The following is a 23,078-nucleotide window of genomic DNA, read 5'->3' as shown; positions in this document are numbered from 1 at the left end:
AGTGCAACTTGTTTAAAACTACTTCCTTTGGCTTTTAGTCATTATTTTCTCTGAAATAGAATAAGAAGACATTCTGTGTTCCTCAGCCCATTGTTAGCAAAGATTGTGGGAGCTGCCCCAGCCAAGGAGCAAAAGCCACAGAGGCCATAGGAGAAAGCAGAGATACTAAGGTGAATGTGCCCATTGAGAGTACAGGGCTTTGGTTGCAAAAGCTTCTCCTCCTTTTGGAACTTATCTAAAAATGTAGTTAGTAAACTTGGGGAATAAGGCATTAGTTAGTTGCCAAATCAGGCAGGAGAGTCAGATAAATCCAATCTGCAGGCTCCTCGAGTGCATTCAGCATTTAGATCAGAGCAGATCCAGAAAGGCAGTGTTACCTGGCTTCCCCAGTATCTCTTGTACTTGTCTCCTTCTTTCTTCTCACTGCCTCCATCCCAGTGCCAACTTGCATTACTGTCTTTTTTTAATCCATCCTTACCCTGATGCCACACTATCATTCTTTTCTTTAAAATCCTGAAAGATCTTCCCAAATTACAGACTGTTATGGACTGATGTTCATGGTCTTCATTCCAGCCTTCTGCTGCTTTCTCCTTGAACTCCTTACTCCAGCCAAAGTGGGCTACTCACCATTCCCAGCACATCAACCACACTTTCGCCTCCCCCCACACCACACAATTTCCCCCCTATATCTAAAGTGTACCAAGCTCCACCTCATCCAATAAAGCTCCTCTGGACCAAGAGGGGCCAGCTTTGACCTTCTCCTGCCCACATCCAGGCCTCCGCAGTTGTTCTCTCCATCAGACCATGCCACTTAATATCTCTCCCCCTTCACTGCCTTCCCCCAAACTGTCTAGCTCCCCTTTATGTGTCTTCTTCCCTCATTAGAATTAGGTCCTTGAGGAGCAGAGATTCTCTTGTTTGTATGGGCATCCTGAGCACTTAGCATCAGACCTGGCATATAGTAAGCCTTAATAAATAACTTCATTAAAAACTTAATAAATAAATACTCCGACTGTCAGTCTCTTTCTTCTGTCAGGCAACCTCTACCACAACTACTTGAACCTGAATCATCTGACTTCAAGTCCAATGTTTTTTGTTACATTTACCTTCCAGTAAATCTGGAAGCCCTAGGCTAATGATAACATTACCAGGCTTCCAGGTTTGTATGTTACCATTGAGCCAAAGAACTATATAACACATGAAGATTGTTACAACTGTTTCATTGTACTTGTGTGACAGCTTGTTGCTCCACATGAGACAACTGGGGCACTCCATTACTGGTGATCCAAATTAGCTTATGTACTGCTTTCTCTGAGCCTACCAAAAGGCAGCATGTTACTATATTAATTATCCAGCAATGGAGTACAATTTCTGAGTTCCTCACCAGATGGTTCTTCTTGAGCCACAAGCCCAGTAGCTTTTTTGTTCCATTTTGGTAAATTTGTAGTACAGCCTTCCTAAAAAGTCTTCAGTATCACACCACCAACAGAGAGATCAGTCATCCTGCTAAATATCTGGGTCACTCCCCTATCCTACCATTGTGCCTTCTAGCAGCAGTACTGAGTACTTTAAACCTCAAGAGCCAAGTTTGGAATTTAGCTAAGGAATAATAGGGAATAGCACTCAAAATATATTTTAAAAACTGAAACCTGTAGTTGTAAAGCCTTCACACTAGATCTGCCCTTCTCCACTCAAACACACACATTCTGCTTCAGATTAGGCAGCTTCCTGGTATCTCACCAATTCTTTTCCCTCTTTGGGAAATGACAGAAATAAAATGGCACAGTCACACTTGATTTGTATGCTGTGCCCTATACCTGATGAGAGTGGCCTGAGGAACAATGTGAGTAGCTTCACAGACCCCAGAGAGCTGCAGTGTCCTCTGCTTGAAGATTCCTCCTAGCAAGTTGGGTGTGGCACAGGTTAGCTTAAGTAAGTAAGCTATGGAAGGAAAGGGTGACCTCTCCCTTCAGCCCTCAGGGAAAAGACAAAGAGACTGCAGTTATGGAGAAGAATTCTCTCAAAAGCAAAAATATGGAAACCAAGAGGATGTCTAGCAACTGAGGAATGACTGAAGATGTTGTGCAAAAACTAGGTGGCACCACAGATAAAGTGCTAGACTGAGAATCAGGAAGACCTGCATTCAGATATAACCTCAGACACTCACTATCTGGGTGACCTTGGGCAAGTCATTGAACCTCTGTTTCCTCAACTGTAAAATGGGAGTAATAACCCCTGCCTCCCAGAGTTGTCCTAGGGATCAAATGATATGATATTGGTGAAGCATTGAGCTCAGTGGCTGGCACATAGTAGGTGCTGCATAGATGTTTACCCCCTTTCCCCACTTGAATACTAGCATGCTATAAGAAATTACCAAGTAGATGATTTCAGAAAGACATGGAAAGACTTCTGTGAGGCCTGCATAGCATATGGTCCACGAGTCGCTTTTGGGCCTCCCAAGGATTTCGTGTGGGTCATGTGACAGCCGCCTGAAGCCCATAGGGCACATGCTATGCAGGCCTGACTTACATGAAGTGAGCACAAACAGAAGAATAATTTCTGCTATAAAACTGATATTATAAAAATGAAAAACTTTGAGGCTTTTTCTAAACTAAGGAAGGAAATGAGCAGAATCAAAGAGAAGAGTGCATAGTAAACAACACTAAGAACACACAAGTTTGATCAGTGCAGTTACCGTTCATGATTGGAAGGGAACAGGGGTCGGACTTCAGGTGCAGGATGAGGCAAACGTACACAGACATGGATCTGTGCTTATGTGTACATATGTACATACAGGTATCTCAGCAACCTTTGGAGGAATTACTTGTCTCTGAGTGTTTGTTGCAAGATATTTGGGTTTGGATTTGGTTTTTTTTTCCAATAGGTAAGAAGTGAGAGGGAAAGAAAATAGATTTCTGTTCATTTAAAAGAAAAGTGTTTCTGTTACAGATGTGAAATCTTGCATGTCATTAATTTTACTTTACTGTTGTACTTTGTTACAAAAGACCTCTTTTAAAGTGGGAGTTAAATGCAATGTTAAAAACACATCAATAGAACATAGGGGGAGCAGTAGGGAGCTCTAGAAAGGAAAGATGAATGCATCCCTGTGTGTGAATGACACCAAGATCCTGCTCCAAGTGATCTTTAGATGCAGCGAGATCTCTCTCCTACTTAGCACACGCCACTCCTTGGGACTCTTGGTGCCCAGTGTGTGGGAATTAGACAGAAACCAAAGATTATGAAAATGTGGTCACTTTTTGAGGCCTCCTGGTGTGTAGAGGGAGGGGAACCAAGTCAAGAAGGGACAGACCCCCAGAGAGAAGCTGACCAGTTGCCAGGTGATGACCATTGAAGAGTGGCCATGTTAGGCAGGTGGCTTGTGGGAGACCCAAGTTGAGTCCATTGGAGCTTGTGGGATACAGATTCCTTGTTACCAGGAATATAAATGACCCTGAGAGGGAGAAGCATCCTCGGATCTTTGAATCTTGGATATCTCTGTTGTATGAGAGTTTTCCTCTTTCTTGAGGAAACTTGCCTTTGATACATTGTCCAGAATGTTTGCTCACAAGTGGAAAAGTATTATCAGCTTTCTGGGCTACCCAGCTGAGAGATTTTCCCAGGTTTCCAGGGGTGGGTTTGGGACAAATGAAATACACAGAAACCCTCCCAAGCATAATCTGAATACTTAGCGCTGTAAGTGTTCTGGACCAAGAGTTACAAATTCAGTTCATCTTGATACCTACTGCTTATTACTTTCAAGGCTGGGGGGAAGAGGGGCTGGTGGGAAGTCCTCAGGAAGCATACCAGGAAATACAACAGTTGGACAAGTGAACAAGGTAAAGTGAGGAGGGAGAGAACACCTTGCAGATATAGTAACTGACTTTCAGTAAATCCAGGAAGGCTTCACTTAGGAAGAGGAGGCTTTTGAGAGGTAGATGTGAAAAGGAGAATTCATTCTAGGCATAGTGGGGGTGGGGCAGTTTGGACTTGTGCCTCTGCACAAGGGCAGGACATGGAGGGTCAAGTTTGGGGTCTAGTTTGGCTGAAACTTGAATGGGTAAAATTAAGTAATGTGAAATAAATCAGGAAAGGTAGATTAGACTCAGATTGTGAAGGGGGTTAGATGGCAAGCTGGGAAATCTGTTTTTTTTTTTTTCTCTAGAGGCAATAAAGATCCTGAAGGTTTTTGAGCAGGGAGTAGCATGCTTAGACCTGTGCCTTAAGAGGATTAAGAGGGTAAAGGGTAGATTGGAGAGACTGGAGCCTGGAAGGTGGAAGACCAATGAGAAGGCTTTTACAATAATCTAGAGAGAGGTGATAAGGGCTCGAGTAGGAGTGGCAGCAGTGGGAGGGCAGAGAAGGTGGCTTGGTAGCTGATTGGATGAGCTAGAAAAAGAGAATGTAAAGCTGGGGGATGAGAAGATGGAGACTGTCAGCACATGGAAAAATATTTGGGAGGGATGGCTTTAGTGAGGAAATAGGAGTTCCCTTTTGAATGTGTTGAATTTGAAATGCCAATGGGACATCAATATGTTCAGGAGGCAAATGACAATATGATATTGGAGTTCAGGCAAAAGATTTGAATTTGATATATAAATTGAGGGAGTATATGTATGTGTGTATCTATATACATATACATGTGTAAATAGGATCATAAAACCCATAAGAGCAGGAGAAATGGAGGGTGAGGAGAATGGAGAACAGAGCCCTAGGGTACACACTCCCCACAGGAGATGAGTGATGTTGATTTAAGAAGACTAAAGAGTGGTTCAGGAAGGCAGGAGAAACAAGAAAGCAGAGGAAGAGGAGGAGGAAAAAGGCCATCCTGTTTAGCGTTGTTTAAGATCATGGGTAATCTAGGATTGGGGAATTTCAGCTGAGCACAAGTCAGAAGCCCAGCATTGAGGAGTGCATGGGTGGTAGTGACAGTGGAAATCACACTGTATTAGTAGTTAGGTGACACAAATTTCTTTGACAAGTCACTTACACCCTCTGGTCCTCAACTGACTCATCTTCAAAATGAGGGGTCTGGATGAACCGACCTATAAGATCCATTCCACATCCAAATTCTTTATGTAGGCAGTTGGGGAAAGAATTCTTCCATGTTATCCCCTGAAGAACCCTAGAGAGAGTTGAGACTCTTGGGTTGTGAGAACAGAGCTCATTCAGAGCCATGGCTGGTGAATCCTGGCTGGGGTGGTGGCTTGGAGGGGCCCTCAGTCACAGCCCATAAACCACTCCTTGTGGGCAGAGAACTTTTCATTCTGTCTTTGTAGCACACAGTAGGTCCTTAATAAGCTACATTTTAGTTGTGAAAGGGAGCAGAGCCACACTAACAGTCTGAAGGCAAAGTCAGATGATTTTAGGGTGAGATTGTAGGCTGGGCTTGGAAGGAGACATCAGATAGGAGGAAACTGAAGGTGAGAAAAGGACCGATCCTGAGGAATCCAGGCAGTTAGGGGGCCAACCTTGGCAGAGAAGACCTACCTCTTCTTCAGAAACAAGAATAAAGGAAGAGGGCTGAGTGGAGATGGAGTTTGAAGTTACGAAGCAGGGGAGATGAATGGATGGACAAGCATTTATTAAGCATCCACTTCTTTAAGCCAGCTACTTTGCCAGGCCCTGGGGAGACAAATATAGGAAGGAAAATGCCTACCTTCTAACATGGTACATGGCAAATACATATATAAAATACACAGAATAAGTAAAAAGATAATAAGCACAAATAAATGCAAGGAAGTTAAGGAAGAAGGTGAGAGAGCTCACGATGATGAATAACTTTGAATTTCTCTCTACAGTAGATGAAGGCATCTGCTGAGGGGCTGCCATTGGAGGCTTTAGGAGAAAAGAGGTTTGGGACAGCCAATGAGGGCAGTGGGATGGAGAGTGAATCAAGGAAGAATGATGTGAACTTTAATTCTTCTAGCAGTATGAGTTTAAGACAGGATCTGGAACTGAGGATGGCAGGGAAGTCAGGGGTGGAAGATAGCTCATGGTGAATTGGTCAGTGAGGGGATCAAGACTATTAAGGGAGTAAGTGAGGGATGGAGTGGAGGGTAATCAACTAAGAGCACAGGAAAAGAGGGTAGGACTAGGTGAAAATGAAGAATAGGTTTAATAAGAGTGAGACAGGTAGGGAGGAGGGGAATTTCAGAATTCAGAATCATAGAGATGTGATAATTTTAGCCAAACTAAGGCACTGCTGTTTCTATGGGTGACTAAATTAGAGTGAAGCTATAGTTTGAGGGATCATCAGTATGTATAGTGAGTACCTACATGTGACAGCAGTTAGGATAGAGAAAATGAGAGGGAGTACCCAGGAGACTAGTAAGTCCCAGCAGCAAGAATCTGGCCTGGATGATGAGGATGGAGGAAAAGTTGCTCAGTGATAGTGACAGTTGTGATCTGGAAGCAGGGTGGGGAACAAGGTTTAGTGTACCCCCCTCCCATCTGGACTAGTGTGTTGAGGAAATATTTTGCAGAGAGAGCCTTATACTCATGAGTACAAGTAGATAGGAAAAAAGTTTGGAAAGAAGAGGGCTAAAAGGAAGGGAAGTTTCATAACAGAGGATTGGAGAATTGCTGAAGGAGCTCAGGGCTTTCCTCTTCCAGGGTCCTGTGATGGCAAGGTATCAAAGGACAGATGGGGTCAGGGGGAGTTCGACCAAAGGTCTAGTCCCCAGGGCTTAGCTGGAACTCAGATGTTCCCAACTCAGAAGCTACATCCGAGATGCCAAAGGATGGGGCACACCCAGAAGATACCCCACACATACATTTGACTCTGTCAGTCCAGGTGTCCAGGACTCTGGTCCTTTGGGTGTTTTTGCCCTTGTCTGAGACCCTAGATGGGGTGGTACCCAGAATTCTGCCTAAAGTCCTAGATATGTTCATGTAATAAAATAACTTTAAAAAGTGCATATGTCTGCCTTAGGTTTAAAATGTCAGGCAGTGAACCTAAAGAAGGTCAGGTAGCAGGCCCTAAGTTGTTTCATGTTCGGTTTTCACACACTATTTCTTTCACACTCTGTCCCCATTGCTCTGCTTTCTAGGCCTTTGGAAGATGCTTGTTCGATGTAAATAAGTTACTGGACTTCAGGATACCTCTGTCTGCATCCTGGCTTATAAGCTAGCTAGCCTGTCTGAGCCTCAATGCCCTCCTCTTTTTTTTTAATTAAAATTCAATTTTATTTTTGTAAATCAGCTATATTACTTTACCTCCCACCTTCTCCCACCCCACTCCACAACTAAAAAAGAAAATAAAACCTCTGGTATAATACTTGAGTAAAACAAATTCCTGCCTTGACCATGTCCAATAAAAATATATATGTGTGTCAATTGAGTCCATGAACTCCCTGTAAGGAGGTAAGCAGAACATTTTATCGTGAGTCCCTTGGAGCTGTAGCTGATCACCACTCCATTGATCGAGCACCTGAGCCTTTCAGCATCATCTTTACGGTACTGTCGCTGTACAAACCAGCCCCTGGTCCTGCTCACCGTGCTCTGTGTTAGGTCAAACAGACTTTCCCAGGTTTCTCATTGTTTGCAATGCAAGAGTATTCCATCACATTCATATATGATAATTTGCTCAGCCATTACCCAGCTGCTGAGTTGCACTTCAGTTTCCTCTCATTTTCCACCAAAAAAAAAAAAAAAAAAGCTGCCGTGTCTTAATACATCCTTCGTTAGAGAGATTGTTTTACTTCGAACTTATCCCTCCCTTAATCTACCCTCTCTCTCCCCTTTACTTTGCCTCTTGTTTCCTGTTAAGACAAATGTGTTTCTGTACCCAGTTGTGTGTGTGTGTGTTCGTTCTTCCTTCCTTTGACCAGTTCAGATGAGAATGACGTTCAATACCTTGTGGGAATATTTTTTTCTGGTGTGACTATCTGAGCTTTGGTGATGACTGTGTTGCTGGATTGAGGGATAAATTTCTGGTTTAGTTTATTCATAACACACACTAGATTGAAGCTCCAAGCTATATAGACCAAGTATAAAGAAATTAAGTTATCTGCTAATGCATTTACTCAATATCTTTGGTCCACAACTTAAAATCTAACTAGAATTCCAGTAAAGGTCTGTTCTGAACACCTGGAAATGCCGCTGTTGGATCAAGTAAGCCAAATCGTTCTTTAAAAGCTATGTGGTCTTTCTGGCTTGCTTTCCTTTAACTGTTCTCCCAGCTACATGTGAATGTGGGGCCAAGCTAATGTTTAGTTTCTTGGTAACCAACATGCCCAGCCTTTTAAATACTGGAGGAGTGCTCTTCGGGTCATTTACATTTCGGTCCCTACACCTTCCGAGCCTTCCCCTTTAGAAAGGAAAGCATTTAAATTTAGATGTGCTGCCATGGGACTGTGAGGGAACTAGGCAGAGATGGATTTGTAGGGGCCTCGAAACAGAGCCCTAAGCTCTGTTTTCATAAAATTTATTTGGGAGGAAAAGTTCATGGACTCAGAGGATCATAGGTTTAGAGTTGGAAAAGGGAAATTGGAGGTAACCTAGCCTAAACTCCAAGTGCCTTGCCTAAAGTCACAGAGTTATTAAAGAGAGCAGATCAGAGGTGAAGAACCAGGGCCTAGGCCCTGGATCCAGCATGTTCCCCACTTACCACATCACTCTGGCTCCAAGGTCAGCTCATTTCTTAGGACCAGAAGTTTTGTTATTTTGTGTTGAAGGCAGACTGTTTTAAATTAACATTTAAAAGGACACAAAAAGTGCCTTTAAGACTGACATGAAATTGCTTATTAGTTGAGGATAGGTCTGTCCCCAAGTCTTTCTACAAGGCCTGAACATTATCTTTCAAGCAAATATCACCAAATATAAAGTAGAACAAACATCACTCAAGTGTCGCTTTTGCTCCATAGATGGGTTATCCAGCTGTCTTAGAGTAATACATAGCCCCATACAGAGGTATATGGGATGTTCCAGAGGACTAGCACCTCTGGTGGGAGGGCTGTTCATCCACCTCTGGTGTCACCTTTTTATCTAAATCTTACCTGAGGCTCTGGGCAGCTAGGTGGTGCAGTGGATAGAGCACCAGAGCAGGAGTCAGGAGGACCTGAGTTCAAATCTCACCTCAGACACTTGATATTCACTAGCTGTGTGACTTTGGGCAAGTCACTTAACCCCATTTGCCTCATCCTGGGTCATCTCCAGTCATCCTGATGAATATCTGGTCACTGGATTCAGATGGCTGTGGAAGAGAAGTGAGGCCAGTGACCTGCACAGCCCCCCCTCACTCAAAACAAAGTCAAGTGCAAGTCATGTCATCATTTTCCTGATGGCATGGTCTTCTTCGGCAATGAAGGATGAGCACACACACCTGTGGCTCCAGTGCAGCGGCCGCACCCCAGGAAAACTCTTGGTAGAGAGGCTAGACCAGGTTAAGGGGCAACCCATAGGAGAGATAGGGGGATGTCTATCTCAAGCATGTGAAGACTTTCCCCCAGGAGAATGGGCACATGAGAACAATTTGTCCTAATACCCATGAAGCAGGTGCTATAGAACACTTAGAGCTTGATCAGAGATTAAAGATGCCAAGGTCATCCACTGAATCTCTTGTCCTGCCACTGGGCTTCAAGGACTCTGGAAAAGAGAGGGAGGCTGACAACTTTGTGCACTTCTGCCTTTCTTAAATCCACGTCACTGGCAAGTTGACATCATTGCTTCCCTTTGAAATGAAGGACACAGGATCAGAGAATAAGACAAAAAGACCTCTGAGCAGCTGCCCAAAATCACAGAAGCTGTCTGCCAAGGCTCAAAGAAGGTTCCTGCCCTTCATGGAGATGCATAGGTCAGAGGAGTAGTGCCCCTGGTCCCATCCTCATACCACCAGACTTTTTGACCTATAGCAAGTTAAGGGCAGTAGGTTTGAAGGAAAGTGAGGGGGAAGGTGAAGGGTCCACTCCCCATAGGCCAAATGACAGTCAGTTGCAAAAGGGAAGACCTACCTCAAATGGACTCAAGCCCTTTGGTACAGTGGGAAAGAACTTTATTGGCCCCGGTTCCTGAGGGCATCATTGCTTGACAGCATGGGGCAGGAGCTGACATTTATTTTAATGATCCATATGGATCTTAAGGAAGAGATCAGATTGGGTTCCCTGCGTGTTGCTTCAGTCCACAGTGGTAAGTATCTTAAAGCAAATTTTGCTCTTAAAGCAGGAAGGCTATCAGTCATCTGAGAAATGTGGCCAGAATGAGCCTCGTAGCTAGTTTTTACATTTCTTTCTATCCACAATGATTCGGGCAATATGAAGCACATAGTAAGTGCTTAAGAAATGTTACTGCTGGATTTGATTGAAACAGTTCTCTATAAAGATTGTGTTGATGATGTATCCCATTGTAGCATCAAGGGACCATTTAATTTGGGCCTGGACAGATAAAATGTTTTTTGCATATTTCCTTTTCTTCCCCATCTCTGGACCTTTGTCTTTACATTTTGTTCCTGGCCCCTGGAATGCCTTCCCCATCTGTCTTAGCCTGTTGCAATACTACTCATCCTTCAAAGACTAGTTCAGAGTCACCACCTCTGTGAAGCCTTCCCTGATTAGAAGCAATCTTCCTGGGACCTTGCATAGCCTTCTGTATCTATCTCTCTTTTGTATTCACTTCTGATATTACATTATAGTCATGCTTTATTTGTATGTGTATCTTTCTCCTCCTCCTCCTCTTCCAGACAATAGAAGGTAAAATTCATGATTTCAAATCAGGTGAACACCAAACCTATATTAAGCTCCAACTGTGTATCAGGCCCTGTGATAAGTGGAAAAGATACAAAGAAAGGTAAAAATAGTCATGCCCTCAAGGCGCGCACAGTTCAGTGGAACTATGGTCACGAGGTTTGGATAATGTGTGTCCATACCACCACCACCACCCCCAACCACTATTCAAAAAATGCTTATTGGATGTCGGAGAAGCAACTCCTGGTAGTGGCAAAAGATGGAACAACTGAAGGATCTTGTTGTGTCAGTGTAGAATATGGGCTCCCAGAGTCATGGGAAAAAGAAAGCTAGGGGTGAACCTGCACTGAGGTTCAAGGGGAAGTAGCCTTAAGCCCCCTAGGTGTGATGGGGTATGGCACTATGCAGCAAAGTGATCTGGAGTATGAAGTCAGGAGCCAGGCTAGAGGTAGACTGGCTTTGTGATTGGTGCCCATTTCCTGGGCACAGTGCTGCCCCTTCACAGTATCTAATTGGGAGCTGGGATCGTAGGTATAACTTAGAAAACATTTCTTAAGTACCTTCTAGTGTAAAGCACTGTGCTGGACACAGAGAGAGCTTAAAGAAAACACCAGGCCCTCCTCATGGAGTTTACAGCCCAGTGGACTGTAGTGGACTTCTCGAGCTGATGTCCCTGGATGTATGGCAAAGTGGTTTAGTTTGGAGGCAAAAAAACACAGATCCTATTACCAGGAAGGGGGATAATGTTTGGGTTTGACTTGCCCAGGAGATAATCTGAACTCCCTTAGGGATCACCAGAATCTAGTTTGCTCATAGCCTGGAGATGTTAATTGACAACTAGACTCCAGTTTCATACATCAAGACCCCATTAACTGTTTCCCTCCATTTTTGGTTCAGATTTGGTTTTTGGATTGATTTGACCAATCTTTTGGAGTATCTTGGTACAGCATTGATTGCCCCTTTTGTATTTATTTGTACTATTAAAAGGACCCATTTCTATGGAAGGAAGATGAGTGGTCCTTTGGCCTGTAGAAGCTCCTTTATTATCCAAACCCCTCTTCTGTGATTTGATCACACTTACTTGAGAAGCTAGTTCTCTTTGTATGTAGTGGAATATGTGGACAGAGAACTGCCCTAGCAGGTTGTAGCTAACGATAAAATATTAGAGTGGGCAGAGAATGTTGTTTGTGTGTGGGTTTTTAGTTGTTTGTTTTGGATCTGACCTGAGATCTTATAATTCAGTTAAATTAACAACTTCTAATGTCACCATCCTGGAAGTTTGAGAGATGTCCTATTTTTTAAAAAATTACTTTCTAAAAAGAAGGAAAACTTTGAAGGGTATAAATGTTGGAACCAATTTGAAAAAATGATAGTAGTTCATACTCCTAAATGTTCTTCCCAACTCTAAGATTCTCTGATTCCAAGGAAGTCATACAAAATGTTATTTTCAAAACTTAGGCATAGAGAGGTTAAGTACTTTGCCCATTGTCACCCAGCTAGTAAATATTGAGTCTTTACAGGAACCCAGCTTATCTGACTCTAGGACCCCAAGTCTTTCTTAATGCATCAGAATTCCTTCACTGCATAGGACTGGTTTAGTTGCGGGGGGGAGAGGGTACTGTTGAACAGATGGACGGGTAGATATTTGGATGTACTCTTAAAATAGGGTCTTGTGCCACTTCTCCTGCAGTGATGTCTTAATTTTGTCTTGAACTCATGATGTCTCTAATTTCCTGTGACTATTACAATGCAAGGGAAGCAGCTGGAATTTAAAGGAGTGAGCCCTGGGCACCTGACTGCAGGTACAGCCTTATACTCATTCACTGTGAGCCTGTACAGGTCTGTGATGGAGCCCAGAGATAGAGCTTGAAGGACCTGTGACGGTCATCTGATCCAAGTCCCTCGTTTTACAGAGGAGGAAACTGAGGTCCAGAAAGGGGAAGGGCCTTGCCTCCGTAGTACCAGAGGTGACATTTGAACCAATACCTTCTAGACGAGCACTTTTTCCATGAGCTACAAGGTGGGTGGGTAGGTGTTTTCTTTGTTTTGGAAGAGGACCAAAGTGACACCACTATGTTAGAGCCACGTTACAGTGTATCCGACTGACCCATACAAGCTCAGAATTCTCTACCCCAGGTTGGACACAAATAGTCCATGTGAACATTTGGGGTGGATTCTCTAAATTTGCACATCTTATGTTTCTCTTGAGGTATTGAAATTCTGCTTTGCTCATGGAGCACAGCATCTTCTCTGATGAGGGCACAACATGCTGGATGGTTCTGTGCCAGTGTCTCCCATGTCATGCAATCAGTTCCACAGTTCTTAAGAGAGACTTTGAGAGTGTCCTTTTATCACTTTTTCTGTCCACCATGTGAATGCTTGCCTTGTGTGAATTCTCTGTAAAATAGTCTTTTAGGCAAGCGTATATCTGGCATCAGAATAGTGTGGGCAGCCCATCGGAGTTGCACTCTCTGCAATAGAGTTTGAATGCTTGGCAATTTAGTTTGAGAAGGGACTTCAGTATTTGGTATCTTATCCTGCCAGGTGATCCTCAGAATATTCCTAAGACAATTCAAAAAGTAGTAATTCGGTTTCCTGGTATGGTGCTAGTATACTATCCAGCTTTCACAGGCATACAACGAGATCAGCACAATGGTTCTGTAGACCTTCAGTTCGGTAGTCAGTCTAATATCTCTTTTCTCCCACACTTTCCTTAAGAGCCTCCCAAACACTGAGCTGCAAGATGAGTTATTATTGAAGAGTATGTAGCTGGTCATTTCTCTGGGTAAATGAACAAGAGTTGAGAAGGATTTTCATGTTTGGGGGAATCTGGTGTGTACATGGAAAAATGACCTTAAAAGCTCCCCTTCAAGAATATTCTCCTTTAAAACTAAAATGTAACAGCTGAGCTGATGCAGAAATCAAATTTCAAATAAACAGCCACTTCACCTTATGCAATGAGACACTTTCCAACAACTTGCTTGTGGGCAATATTGTGCAAATTGTGGCTTCTAGCACAAAACCAAACCACTCTGCCTCAGAGTTTAGCATTACAGTCATTGCTGGCTTCAAAATCCCCTGGTTCTCCTTTTCTGTCAAGAGGCCCAACCGAGACTGGAGTCAACACACCGATCACTCTCCACATTCCCCCAGCTCCATTTTCACCCCAGCAACAGTTAGGAAAAAGAGTCACAACTAATAACGCCTTTCTAGGCATCAATGGCTTTGCTAAGTACACTTCAAAGATGCTGAATCTTGGCATGGCTATAACATGAGCTTTATCAGTGGAATAAAGTTCTAGATACATGGGCAGGTCATGTCTTTTAAAAGCCATTATTTCCCCCCATGTAGATTAAGAGCTACTACTACACTATCCAGGAACTCATTTATTCTTTCACTCCTCACCAAATACTGCCCCAACTCTCAAGGAACTAAGTGGGTAAAGAGATGTTCCCAGCTGTCCTTACCATCCAAGCCCTCAGCCCTTACCACCCAAATATCACCCTACAGTGACCACGTTTACCAAATCAAGTACAAGGTCTGAAGAATTAATGAATGAAAGTCTATTGGTTAATAAGCACTTTCTCTGTGTAAAACCATGTGCTAAACCCTGGGGATACAAATAGCTAGACACCACTGCTGTCAAGGAACTCTAACTCTAATAGAATGGACAGCACATATGGGAAGTTAGTACCCTGTCATCCTTAGTGTACAACAGCAAAGCAGGTGGTGATACATCATTTTTGAGAGAGAGAGAGTTATGTAAAAGGATTGTGTGTTTGTCCTTCGTTCTCGAAGAGGATCATGACATCAAGATGATGATGTGACTTGCAATTGGCTTTGATTTGAGTGAGGGAGGGCTGTTGTAAAAGGATAGTCCTTTTGCAAAGCCAAATTAAAATGATGCATATGTTGAAATCAGAACTGTCCTAGAAAAAAAGGAATTTGTTATAGTCACCATACTGCATCCCCTTTCCTCAGCTCCCTCTCAGCATTCAATCTTTTCTGTCTGTGGTCCTGACTTAAAAGAAGAATGTGAAAAGTTGAGAGTGCAATAAGTTTGGACCCTCTTGACCTATAACCTACTGCTGACTACCCCCATTCCTTCACTGTCATTAACAGGGACTGTTGAATGGCACTGTACTGTTGTCTCTTAGGACAGCCAGGTCTCCAGTGTATTTTCCCTTAACTCTAATCTGTAACAATTTTCAGCACAGCCAGTATCTAATAAGCACATCCCATAGAAAGAAAGAAATCTTTCAATCATGCAAAGATAAAAAGTTCTGTAGTATTTAGCTGCTCCTTCAGATTGGAAATATGACACTATCAATGCCTTGCATATCTTTTTCTCATCATGTCTACTCTTTGCCAAGAGAAAGCAGCTGTTTTAGAATGTTGGTGATTTTTTTTTTTAATGAACTAGTAACTCTGAGTCCTCTCTATGCTTTTACATTGATCCTTTTCTTAACCTACAAGTTATGGATCTTAAGTTCTCTGGTGTTTGTATTTACTGTCTTTCCTCAGGGGCCATGTAGAAATAATGACATCATCTGAGCCAGGCTCTGTGGAGTAAACTGGAGAACTTTGCATATTCATGAACTAGGCCTAAAAGAAATAAAAAAATTTGAAAATGTGAGGGCTCCAGACACCTGCTTTTTTAAGGGACTGACAAAGAAACTCTGGCCTTGTTAGTTGACTTTCTCCAGAGGCAGCTATTGAGGAAGGTTGGTATTGTCACAAATGCAGTGAGGACTATTAAGGCAAGAAACATCATGATTTTTCTCCTGCTAAAATTGTTCATTGTCCCATCACTTCAGTCATGTCTGACTCTATGACCCTGTTTGGGGTTTTCTTGGCAGAGATATTGGAGTGGTTTGCCATTTCCTTTTCCAGCTTATTTGACAGATGAGGGAACTGAGGCAAACAGGATAACTTGACTTGCCCAGGGTCATGCAGCTAGTAAGTGTCTGAGGCCATATGCGAACTCAGGTCTTTCCTCCTCCAGATCTAGTACTCCATCTACTATATTACCTGTCTGCTTCCAAATGTGTGATAGATTCTCATATTATTATCTCCCTATACAAACAAGGCATTTTAGGGTCAGGTTGCTTACTAGAACATAAACTCCTTGAGGGTGAGGTCCTCTTCACCTTGTCTTGGTAGCCTGGATTTATTCTAACAGTGCCTTCCCTCATGAAATACTTTCAATAAATAATGGTTGAGTTGGACTAACTACCCTAAGAAGTTAAATGGAAGTGACTTTTTAAAAAAATTTTGGCCCTGAGGAAATTCAGGGCTGAGTGTTGTCTGAATGGAAAAACAATTTCTACCATGTGCATCAGAAAGGATACTTTTGACCCGCCATTCAAAATTCAATCATCTACAAAGCGCTGGAGTGAAAACAGTTGGAAGGGGAAGGGTGGGGACAAAGGGGATCAGTTGGGCGAGTACTTGGAAGTGTTCATGGGAATGGTGATCAGCTGTTGCGCTTAGGCTTCCTCTGACCTGCTGTAGCCAAAAGCATTGGTGGGTTGACTAGTCAGGGTTAGGCAGATGATGTTTTTTCCTCCATGAAAATAACAGTGTGAGTCCTGGCACCCTTTTTTGGAAAGTGGAGCCCAATATTGTATTGACAGAGAAGTCTGCTACTTCTAAAAAAAAATAATAAATCATAACATATATTGAATTCATTAAAAGTATAGTTCATTTTATTATCACAAAATGTCAAGGCCAGAAACTTGACCCTTAATTGACCTTTGATTTGAGGATTAGTAGCAAAAGGAGAAAGCTGGGTGATAGCAGTGGATAGAGAGCTATGGGCTGGAATCTATTGGACCTGAGTTCAGATTTGCCCTCACTTGTTAGCTGCATAAACCTGGAGAAGTCACTTAATCTCTGTCTGCCTCAGTTTCCTCAACCATAAAATGAGGATAATAATTGTACCTAACTCTCAGGGTTATTGTAAGAATCAAATGAGCTCAGATTTGTACAGCACTTAACACTGGACCTAGCAAATAGGAGGTGCCTCATACATGTGTGTTTCCTTCCTTTCTGTCTGCTCAGGACAGTTGATTTGAGTTTTCCATTGGGAACGAATTGTATCCATTGTCCCTTTGTAGAAATAAAGAGTGATTTGATTGACTGGAATCCCAAGTGCCCAAAGCTGTTATTCTGCTGGTGATTAAATTGAACATTTAATATTTTTCAAAATTATTTTCACTTTATAAAGTAAAATAGTTGTTGTCTTGGTGGAAATGTAAATTTCGTTTCCTGTCTGTGTTGTACTGGCTTCATCGTCACTCAGACATTTTGTTTTGAGTTGTTCCCGTAATGTAAGTGAAACACAGTGACCCACACAACAGGATGACGTATGCACCCCGCAGATGTAACAAGAGACATATTTTGTGCAACAGACCACAAAAGCTCAAGGCTTTATTTAAAAATGAAAACAAAACAAACCAAGACTTCCCTTCAGCTTGCTCACCGGTTCAGGGAGTGCCATTGTCTGTGAATTTGGAGATGGGCTTCAATTTCTCCATGTGGGTGTTATCTCATAGAGTTGTTTGCACTCTTAACTCTGATAAAAGGGCAAAATTCAGCCAACTAGGGTCATCTCATAATAACCACGTGGGAAAGGCAGCATAAGGTCAGGAGTCTCAGAGAGATGCCTTGGCCTCTCTGCCTCACAGGCTTCTTGTCCAGAAAGGAAGGTTCATGTCGCCGCCTCCCAAGGTTGTGATGAGGAAGGCACTTTGTAAATGCTCACCCTAAAGAGGGGCTGCCCCCTCTGCAAGTTTGTTTCCCTCTTACTCGATTTCCTCAGAGAGTCATGTTTCCAGCCCCTTCATCTGGGGATGAATGTGGATATGTGTCTGCTCCCCATGAGCCTGGCTTTTCAGTCTCACTGAAGTTCTCACTGAACCAAACACAAAGTCCCTCCCACCTCTTTGGATCATTTTTTTTTTCATGTTTTGAAAGTCCAAAGCTTCTTAAACTGGTGAGTGAGTGTGTGCAGGTCATAGCCTGCCTATAAATGCCTTTTGTGAATAGTTCCCTGACTTGGGCATCAGAGAAGCCTTGAGCTTGTCCTCCCCCTGCCACCAACTTGCTTTGTTGGTCTGGGCCCAATCACTCCACCTTTATAGACCTCAGTTAATTTATCTGCAGAGTGGAGACATTGGACTCTCAGTGATCAGCACACCATGATGGGTCCTCCCACCTGATTTTGTAAGGCCTGTGAGCTCATTTTTTGTATTTAAAAATTCAAAAATCATTCTTAGCCTATGGGCAGTGGGCCCATCAGGTAGTCTACTGACTATTGAACTGGATGATCCCATAGACCCCTTCCAAAGCTAAGGAAATTTGTTATTATATTTGCATATTATTATTATATATTATTACGATGATTCCATAAACTGAAGCTAGCCACTAGGCCTACAGAATTCTCAGAGGTGTGCGTTAGAACCCTGGAGTCCAAAGAAGACTTTTCAAAATCGGTGATTTTGTTGTAGCTACACAGCTACACAGTACATAACTATTGTAGCTACACAGTACCAACCACGAGAGACAGCTCATGGCTGCCCAGTTAGCAGCTTCAAGTATGAAGGTGTGGTGTATACATCATTACAATACTATGGGTTTTTCTATTCTGCCAACATTGTGCTCACTACTAAGTATACCTTGAGTAGATGTCATTTGGGTAGTATTATCTTTGAACTGAAACATTTATCTACTGCATGAAAAAGGCTTGTCTTTTTAAAGAATCCTGGTCTTGGTGTCAGAAGGCTCTTATCTAAGTCCCACCCTCAAAACTTAAAACTGTGTGGCTGTGGGCAAGTCACTTCACATCTCAAAGCCTCAGTCTCCCCATCTGCAAAATGGTAATGATACTGCCTCACTGGATTGTGAGGAAAGTACTTCAGAAACCTTAAAGCACCCTGTAGATGAGAACTGGCATCACTGTTCCTCTGTTGCTCGGCTCTGGGTGTGGGTGACCACTGTGGAAAGCATGTCCCCTAAAGCAAGTGTTATTTTCTATTCATTAGTTTCTTGCATCTAAATCTGCATTAATCCAGTTTCTTCCTTTTGATTTTTCCTTGTAGCATCAGCGAAAGTTTCCTCACTGTGAAAGGTGCAGCCCTCTTCCTACCACGGGGAAATGGGTCGTCCACACCAAGAATCAGTCACAGACGCAACAAGCATGCAGGTAAAGCAACCCACTTTTCCCCCTTGATCACCTTGCTCCTTTCATGTTTCTCTAACTGTCCTGCAATGGTGACAGGAAATGTGGGAAGTACTCTAATGGGATGGAGCTTCTCCCTTGGAATCACAGGATCTGAGAGATGGAAGGAGCTCCACTTTGTTCTTGCCCTGGAGAGTTGACAGAATTGTCCTTACTGAGCTGAAATTGCCTTCTTACCCTCTGTGGGACCAAGACGAAGATGTCTCAGTGGGCATGTTCCCTTACGATTCTGGGAAAATCAAAGGCCTTTGAAACTCTGGACTTGAGCATATCATTTTCGTCTCCTAACTAACCAAACAAAAGCCCTTAAGATTATTTCTATGTGAAGTGAATGCAGACTACCCTAGCCCATAAAATCTAGCCAACCATAGACCATGAGTCACATCCCAGCCAAAATCTACCAGGAAACCAGGAATTCCCTGCCCTGCGGCACTCCTGCTCCCCACCTGGTACAGCCACACTCTGGACCTGACCTCGAGAAATTTCAAACACCCCCAGCCACCAGTTAATCCACTCAACACTAGGACTTGGTTCTGGGGCTGAGCTTTCCTGGCTGGTGGAGAAATGAGTGACAGCTCACTAACCCTATGTACAGTTGACTCCTTCATACCCCATCCAGCATCCACCAGAAAAGTAGGCCTTCATGAGGCACCCTGCTGTCTGCTCTCCCTTCAGTCATTCCCCCTTTAGGGGCCCGTTGGGCTCCAATTCTGGATCTGCCATTGGGCCTGACAGAGGCCAGATTGCCCTGAAGAAGTCCCACACTAATCTCTGCAATGCCCTTCACCAAATTCCTTGGCCTGGTCACCCCATACTAGAATATAATCTCCTGGAGGGCAGGAGCTGCCTCATTTATCATTTGTTTTCCCCAGCATCTAGTCCAGTGCCTGGCACATAGTAGGTACTTAATAAGTAAATGATTTTTCTTTGATTCATGTTTTCTAATGATGGTACAGGGAAAATAAAATAATAAGCAGGTACATTTAAGTTCCCATGACATCAAGGCTTGTTTTAATACAGATTAAAATACAAGTTCTTTAAGATAATTCCATTAAACCTCTTCCTGTAATCCTAAATATGTACATTCCAAAAAACAATTCATTCAATAAACATGAAGCGCATACTATGTGCAAGATACAAAGGAACATACAAGCTAAGTAGGATATGTCTGCCTGCCCCCACAGAGCTTACAGGAAACAGGGCAGGTAAGTAAGAGTGTCTGCCTAAGTGCAAAGAGACTGAATAATTAGTTTAAGGACAGTTTATAAATTATAAAACACTCCTTTGTCCAAGCTTGAATTCTGAGAGCAAACAAGATAGGAGGAGGATCAGAAGGTGTAGATCTGAGTCCCAGCTCTAATCACTTAGCAGAAGTGAGCTATTCACCTTCCTTCTGAGCTAGTCCGCTAAATGGAGATGAAATTCTGCTGCCTGTTTTGCAAGGCTGTCAGGAGGACAGCACTGTTCTAATCTGGAGTTGCCTGACCTGAGTTTGAAGCCTGATTCTGTCAGTTATTACTCATGTGACCAAAGGTCAAGTCACTTCACTTTTCTGAGCCTCCGTTTCCTCGCCAGTAAAGTGAAATTAGACTAGTGGCCCCTGAGGTTCCTTTTATCTCTCTAGCATCCTGTGAGCTATGAACTATTTTTTTTCGTATATTGAATTTGCTTAAAGTAAGGTACATCTGAAGTCATGTAACGGAGAGACCAGTTCATATAAAGTGAGAAACTTTTTAATATAAATTCAGGAAAAAATTAGAGAAAAGGAGGTTGGGGGGGATGGGGTGTCAGGAAGCCAGTCTGCCTGCCATGGCCCTTTCTAAAGATCTTTTGGAAAATGTCAGCTTGAGAACAGTGGTCAGAGATGATGGCCCAGGCTGGGCTGCTGGAAAGGAATTGTTACTCATTGTCACCATTGTGCTCATTTACTCATCTGTAGCCTCCAGGGATGGAGGAAGCAAGGCCTGGAGAGGGTCAAACCAGCCTGGAGACCTCCAGTAGGTCAGAGGTCAGACCTGAGATACTGGCTCCCATTGAAGCCATAAGTGACTCTTGTTATAGCCCAGTGATCTCAGGCATCGTAGGGGCAGTGATGCCACTCTGCCGAGTCACCATGTCGAATTGTAATTGATCATGTCGGTGATGATGTCCTTCCACAGCAAATCCTAAGCACAGAAGCATTTCTAAGGATCTGGGTGACTAGGATCAGCCTTTTTTATCCATCTGCCCTCAGATTTGAAAACCCCCCAAATTTTTCTTTGCTTCCCCTTACTTCCCCAAAGGCCTTTCACCCAGGGAGGAACTAGCCCTAGCAAGGCTCTGCGTGTCAGGGTGATGTTGGATACTCATCTTGTACAGTACAAGGAAGAAAGAGGCAAAGTATTACTTTCAGTCCAGCCTGTCTGAATGAGTTGTTCCGAGAATCTCTCTTTGGCATGTATTGGATTGTGGGGTCAGCAGCTTTTAAAGCTCATGGCCCTAGCTGACCTTTTCTTCTTTTGCCTAAACTTCCTCAAACAACTTCAATCGAGGTTTCCACTTGACTTTAGTAATTCAGCTTTTTCTTTACTAAATAAAAAAGCAGGGGTTGAGGGAAAGAAGAGAGTAGGAAGAAAGGGAGGGAGAAAAGATTTTATACCAGTTGAATGAGCTTGATTTATGATCTGGGCCAGAACAGAGCAGCCCTGTCAGTATAAATACAAGCTCCCAATAACTGAACCCAGGACTCTGACACATTCTGGAGCCAGCCTAGCCCAAATGATGCTTGTGGAATCAAAAACAGCACTTGTAACATCAAGAGATCTGCAAACATCTGCCAGCATATGATTAGATCATGTTCTTGTACTTGCTCCTTATAGTCAGAGGAGCAAATGTGTTGAACCTATTCCTGTACACATTTGAATATTCAAATATTTCACCAAATAAATGATAAAAAGGATAGTGCCTATTAACCTTGTGAAGGGAAAGCAGACCCAGTCAGAGTTGTAAAAATTGTTTGTCTGTTGAAATTTACCTACTGGCAGCAGCAGATGGAGTTTTAAAAGGGTGAAAAGGGTATCCCAGCTGTCCTCAAGTCACACCCTTTCTGGTCTGCCCCCTCGGTGTCTGGCAGTGCAGGAAGGGCGAAGAATTCACAGAACATGGGCAGCTCTTTTCTAGGGGGTACATCCCTGTGCCCATTACTCTAGGACTAGAGCTACTTGTCTGCCTCCTTTCCATCTTTCATGTGATTTGACTGTATCATTATGCTAAAGAATGATTGAAATACGTGATAAGACATTTATTAAACACCTACTGTGTACCAAGTGCTCTTCGAGGTACTCTCCCAAACTGATTCTGCTCCTGATAGTCCCTGTCCACGCTGCCACTGATGGAGCAGCTGCAAAGACCTCCTTCAGCAGGATACAGTACGGAATGTAGCAAGGAGAACTGCTGACCCTTCACAGGGTAACGCTTGACCCTCCCCAGTCCAATTTCCGCTGAGGAGACTTGAGGTTTATGGTGAAATCAAGTGGAGCTGGACTGCTCTGCTCAGTCTCTCTGTGCTGCTTTGGAAACTTCAGTTCCCAGACTAATTGATATTTTGTGTATCTTTGCTGGAATCCTTTGTTACTGTTCTTTTTGTTGTGTTTTATTTTGAATTCTGCTATAAGAGATGGCTTGATGGAGAGAGGTGTTCAGAAAGGAAGGGAATATAAAAACAAAAGAAATTTTTTAAAAACTTTTCCAAAGAAAATTAAAAGATTGTACGTTGTGGAGAAGGCTAGTGGTCATCCCTGAAATGAAGAGGAGGAGAATAAAATGCAGATAATCTCCTTTCCCCTCCCTGCCCAAAACAAGCTCCCCACGAAATAACTCTTAAGAACCATCCAGAAAGAGAAATACATTTGACGTTGTGCCTTGCAGGCTCTCCTTGTCTCACCTTCTTCCCTACCTCCTTTACAGTCAGCAACTGTCAGGGCAACTGACAGAATATGGTTTGTAGAGATAGTAGGAGCTTTATCTGGGCCACACAACTCTTCAAAAAATGACATCTTTTCATACCAAAGGGCTGAGCTGGGCAGAGTCAAATTTTTCTACCCCCTGGCTTGTTCTCTGTGTGAGAGTATTTCATCTCAGTGTTTGGCTTTCCTCAGCTTCACTCACGTGGTTCTCTC

General features: G+C 43.1%; 1 protein-coding gene across 6 annotated transcripts in view; it reads left to right on the top strand.

The window, feature by feature from the left end:
- The window catches only part of SSH2 (slingshot protein phosphatase 2), a 253,143-nt gene that overhangs the window by 176,958 nt on the left and 53,107 nt on the right, over nt 1–23,078 (top strand). For all 6 annotated transcript variants that reach the window (XM_072639857.1, XM_072639856.1, XM_072639861.1 and 3 more), the window contains one exon: nt 18,782–18,885. In XM_072639857.1, the coding sequence (XP_072495958.1) occupies nt 18,782–18,885 (104 nt within the window). The remainder of the gene's footprint in view (nt 1–18,781; nt 18,886–23,078) is intronic.

This window comes from Notamacropus eugenii, chromosome 2 (genome assembly GCF_028372415.1).
Source record: "Notamacropus eugenii isolate mMacEug1 chromosome 2, mMacEug1.pri_v2, whole genome shotgun sequence".
Classification (NCBI taxonomy): Eukaryota; Metazoa; Chordata; class Mammalia; order Diprotodontia; family Macropodidae; genus Notamacropus; species Notamacropus eugenii.
Note: the sequence above shows the minus strand (reverse complement) of the source record. Positions and strands in the feature narration are given on the sequence as shown.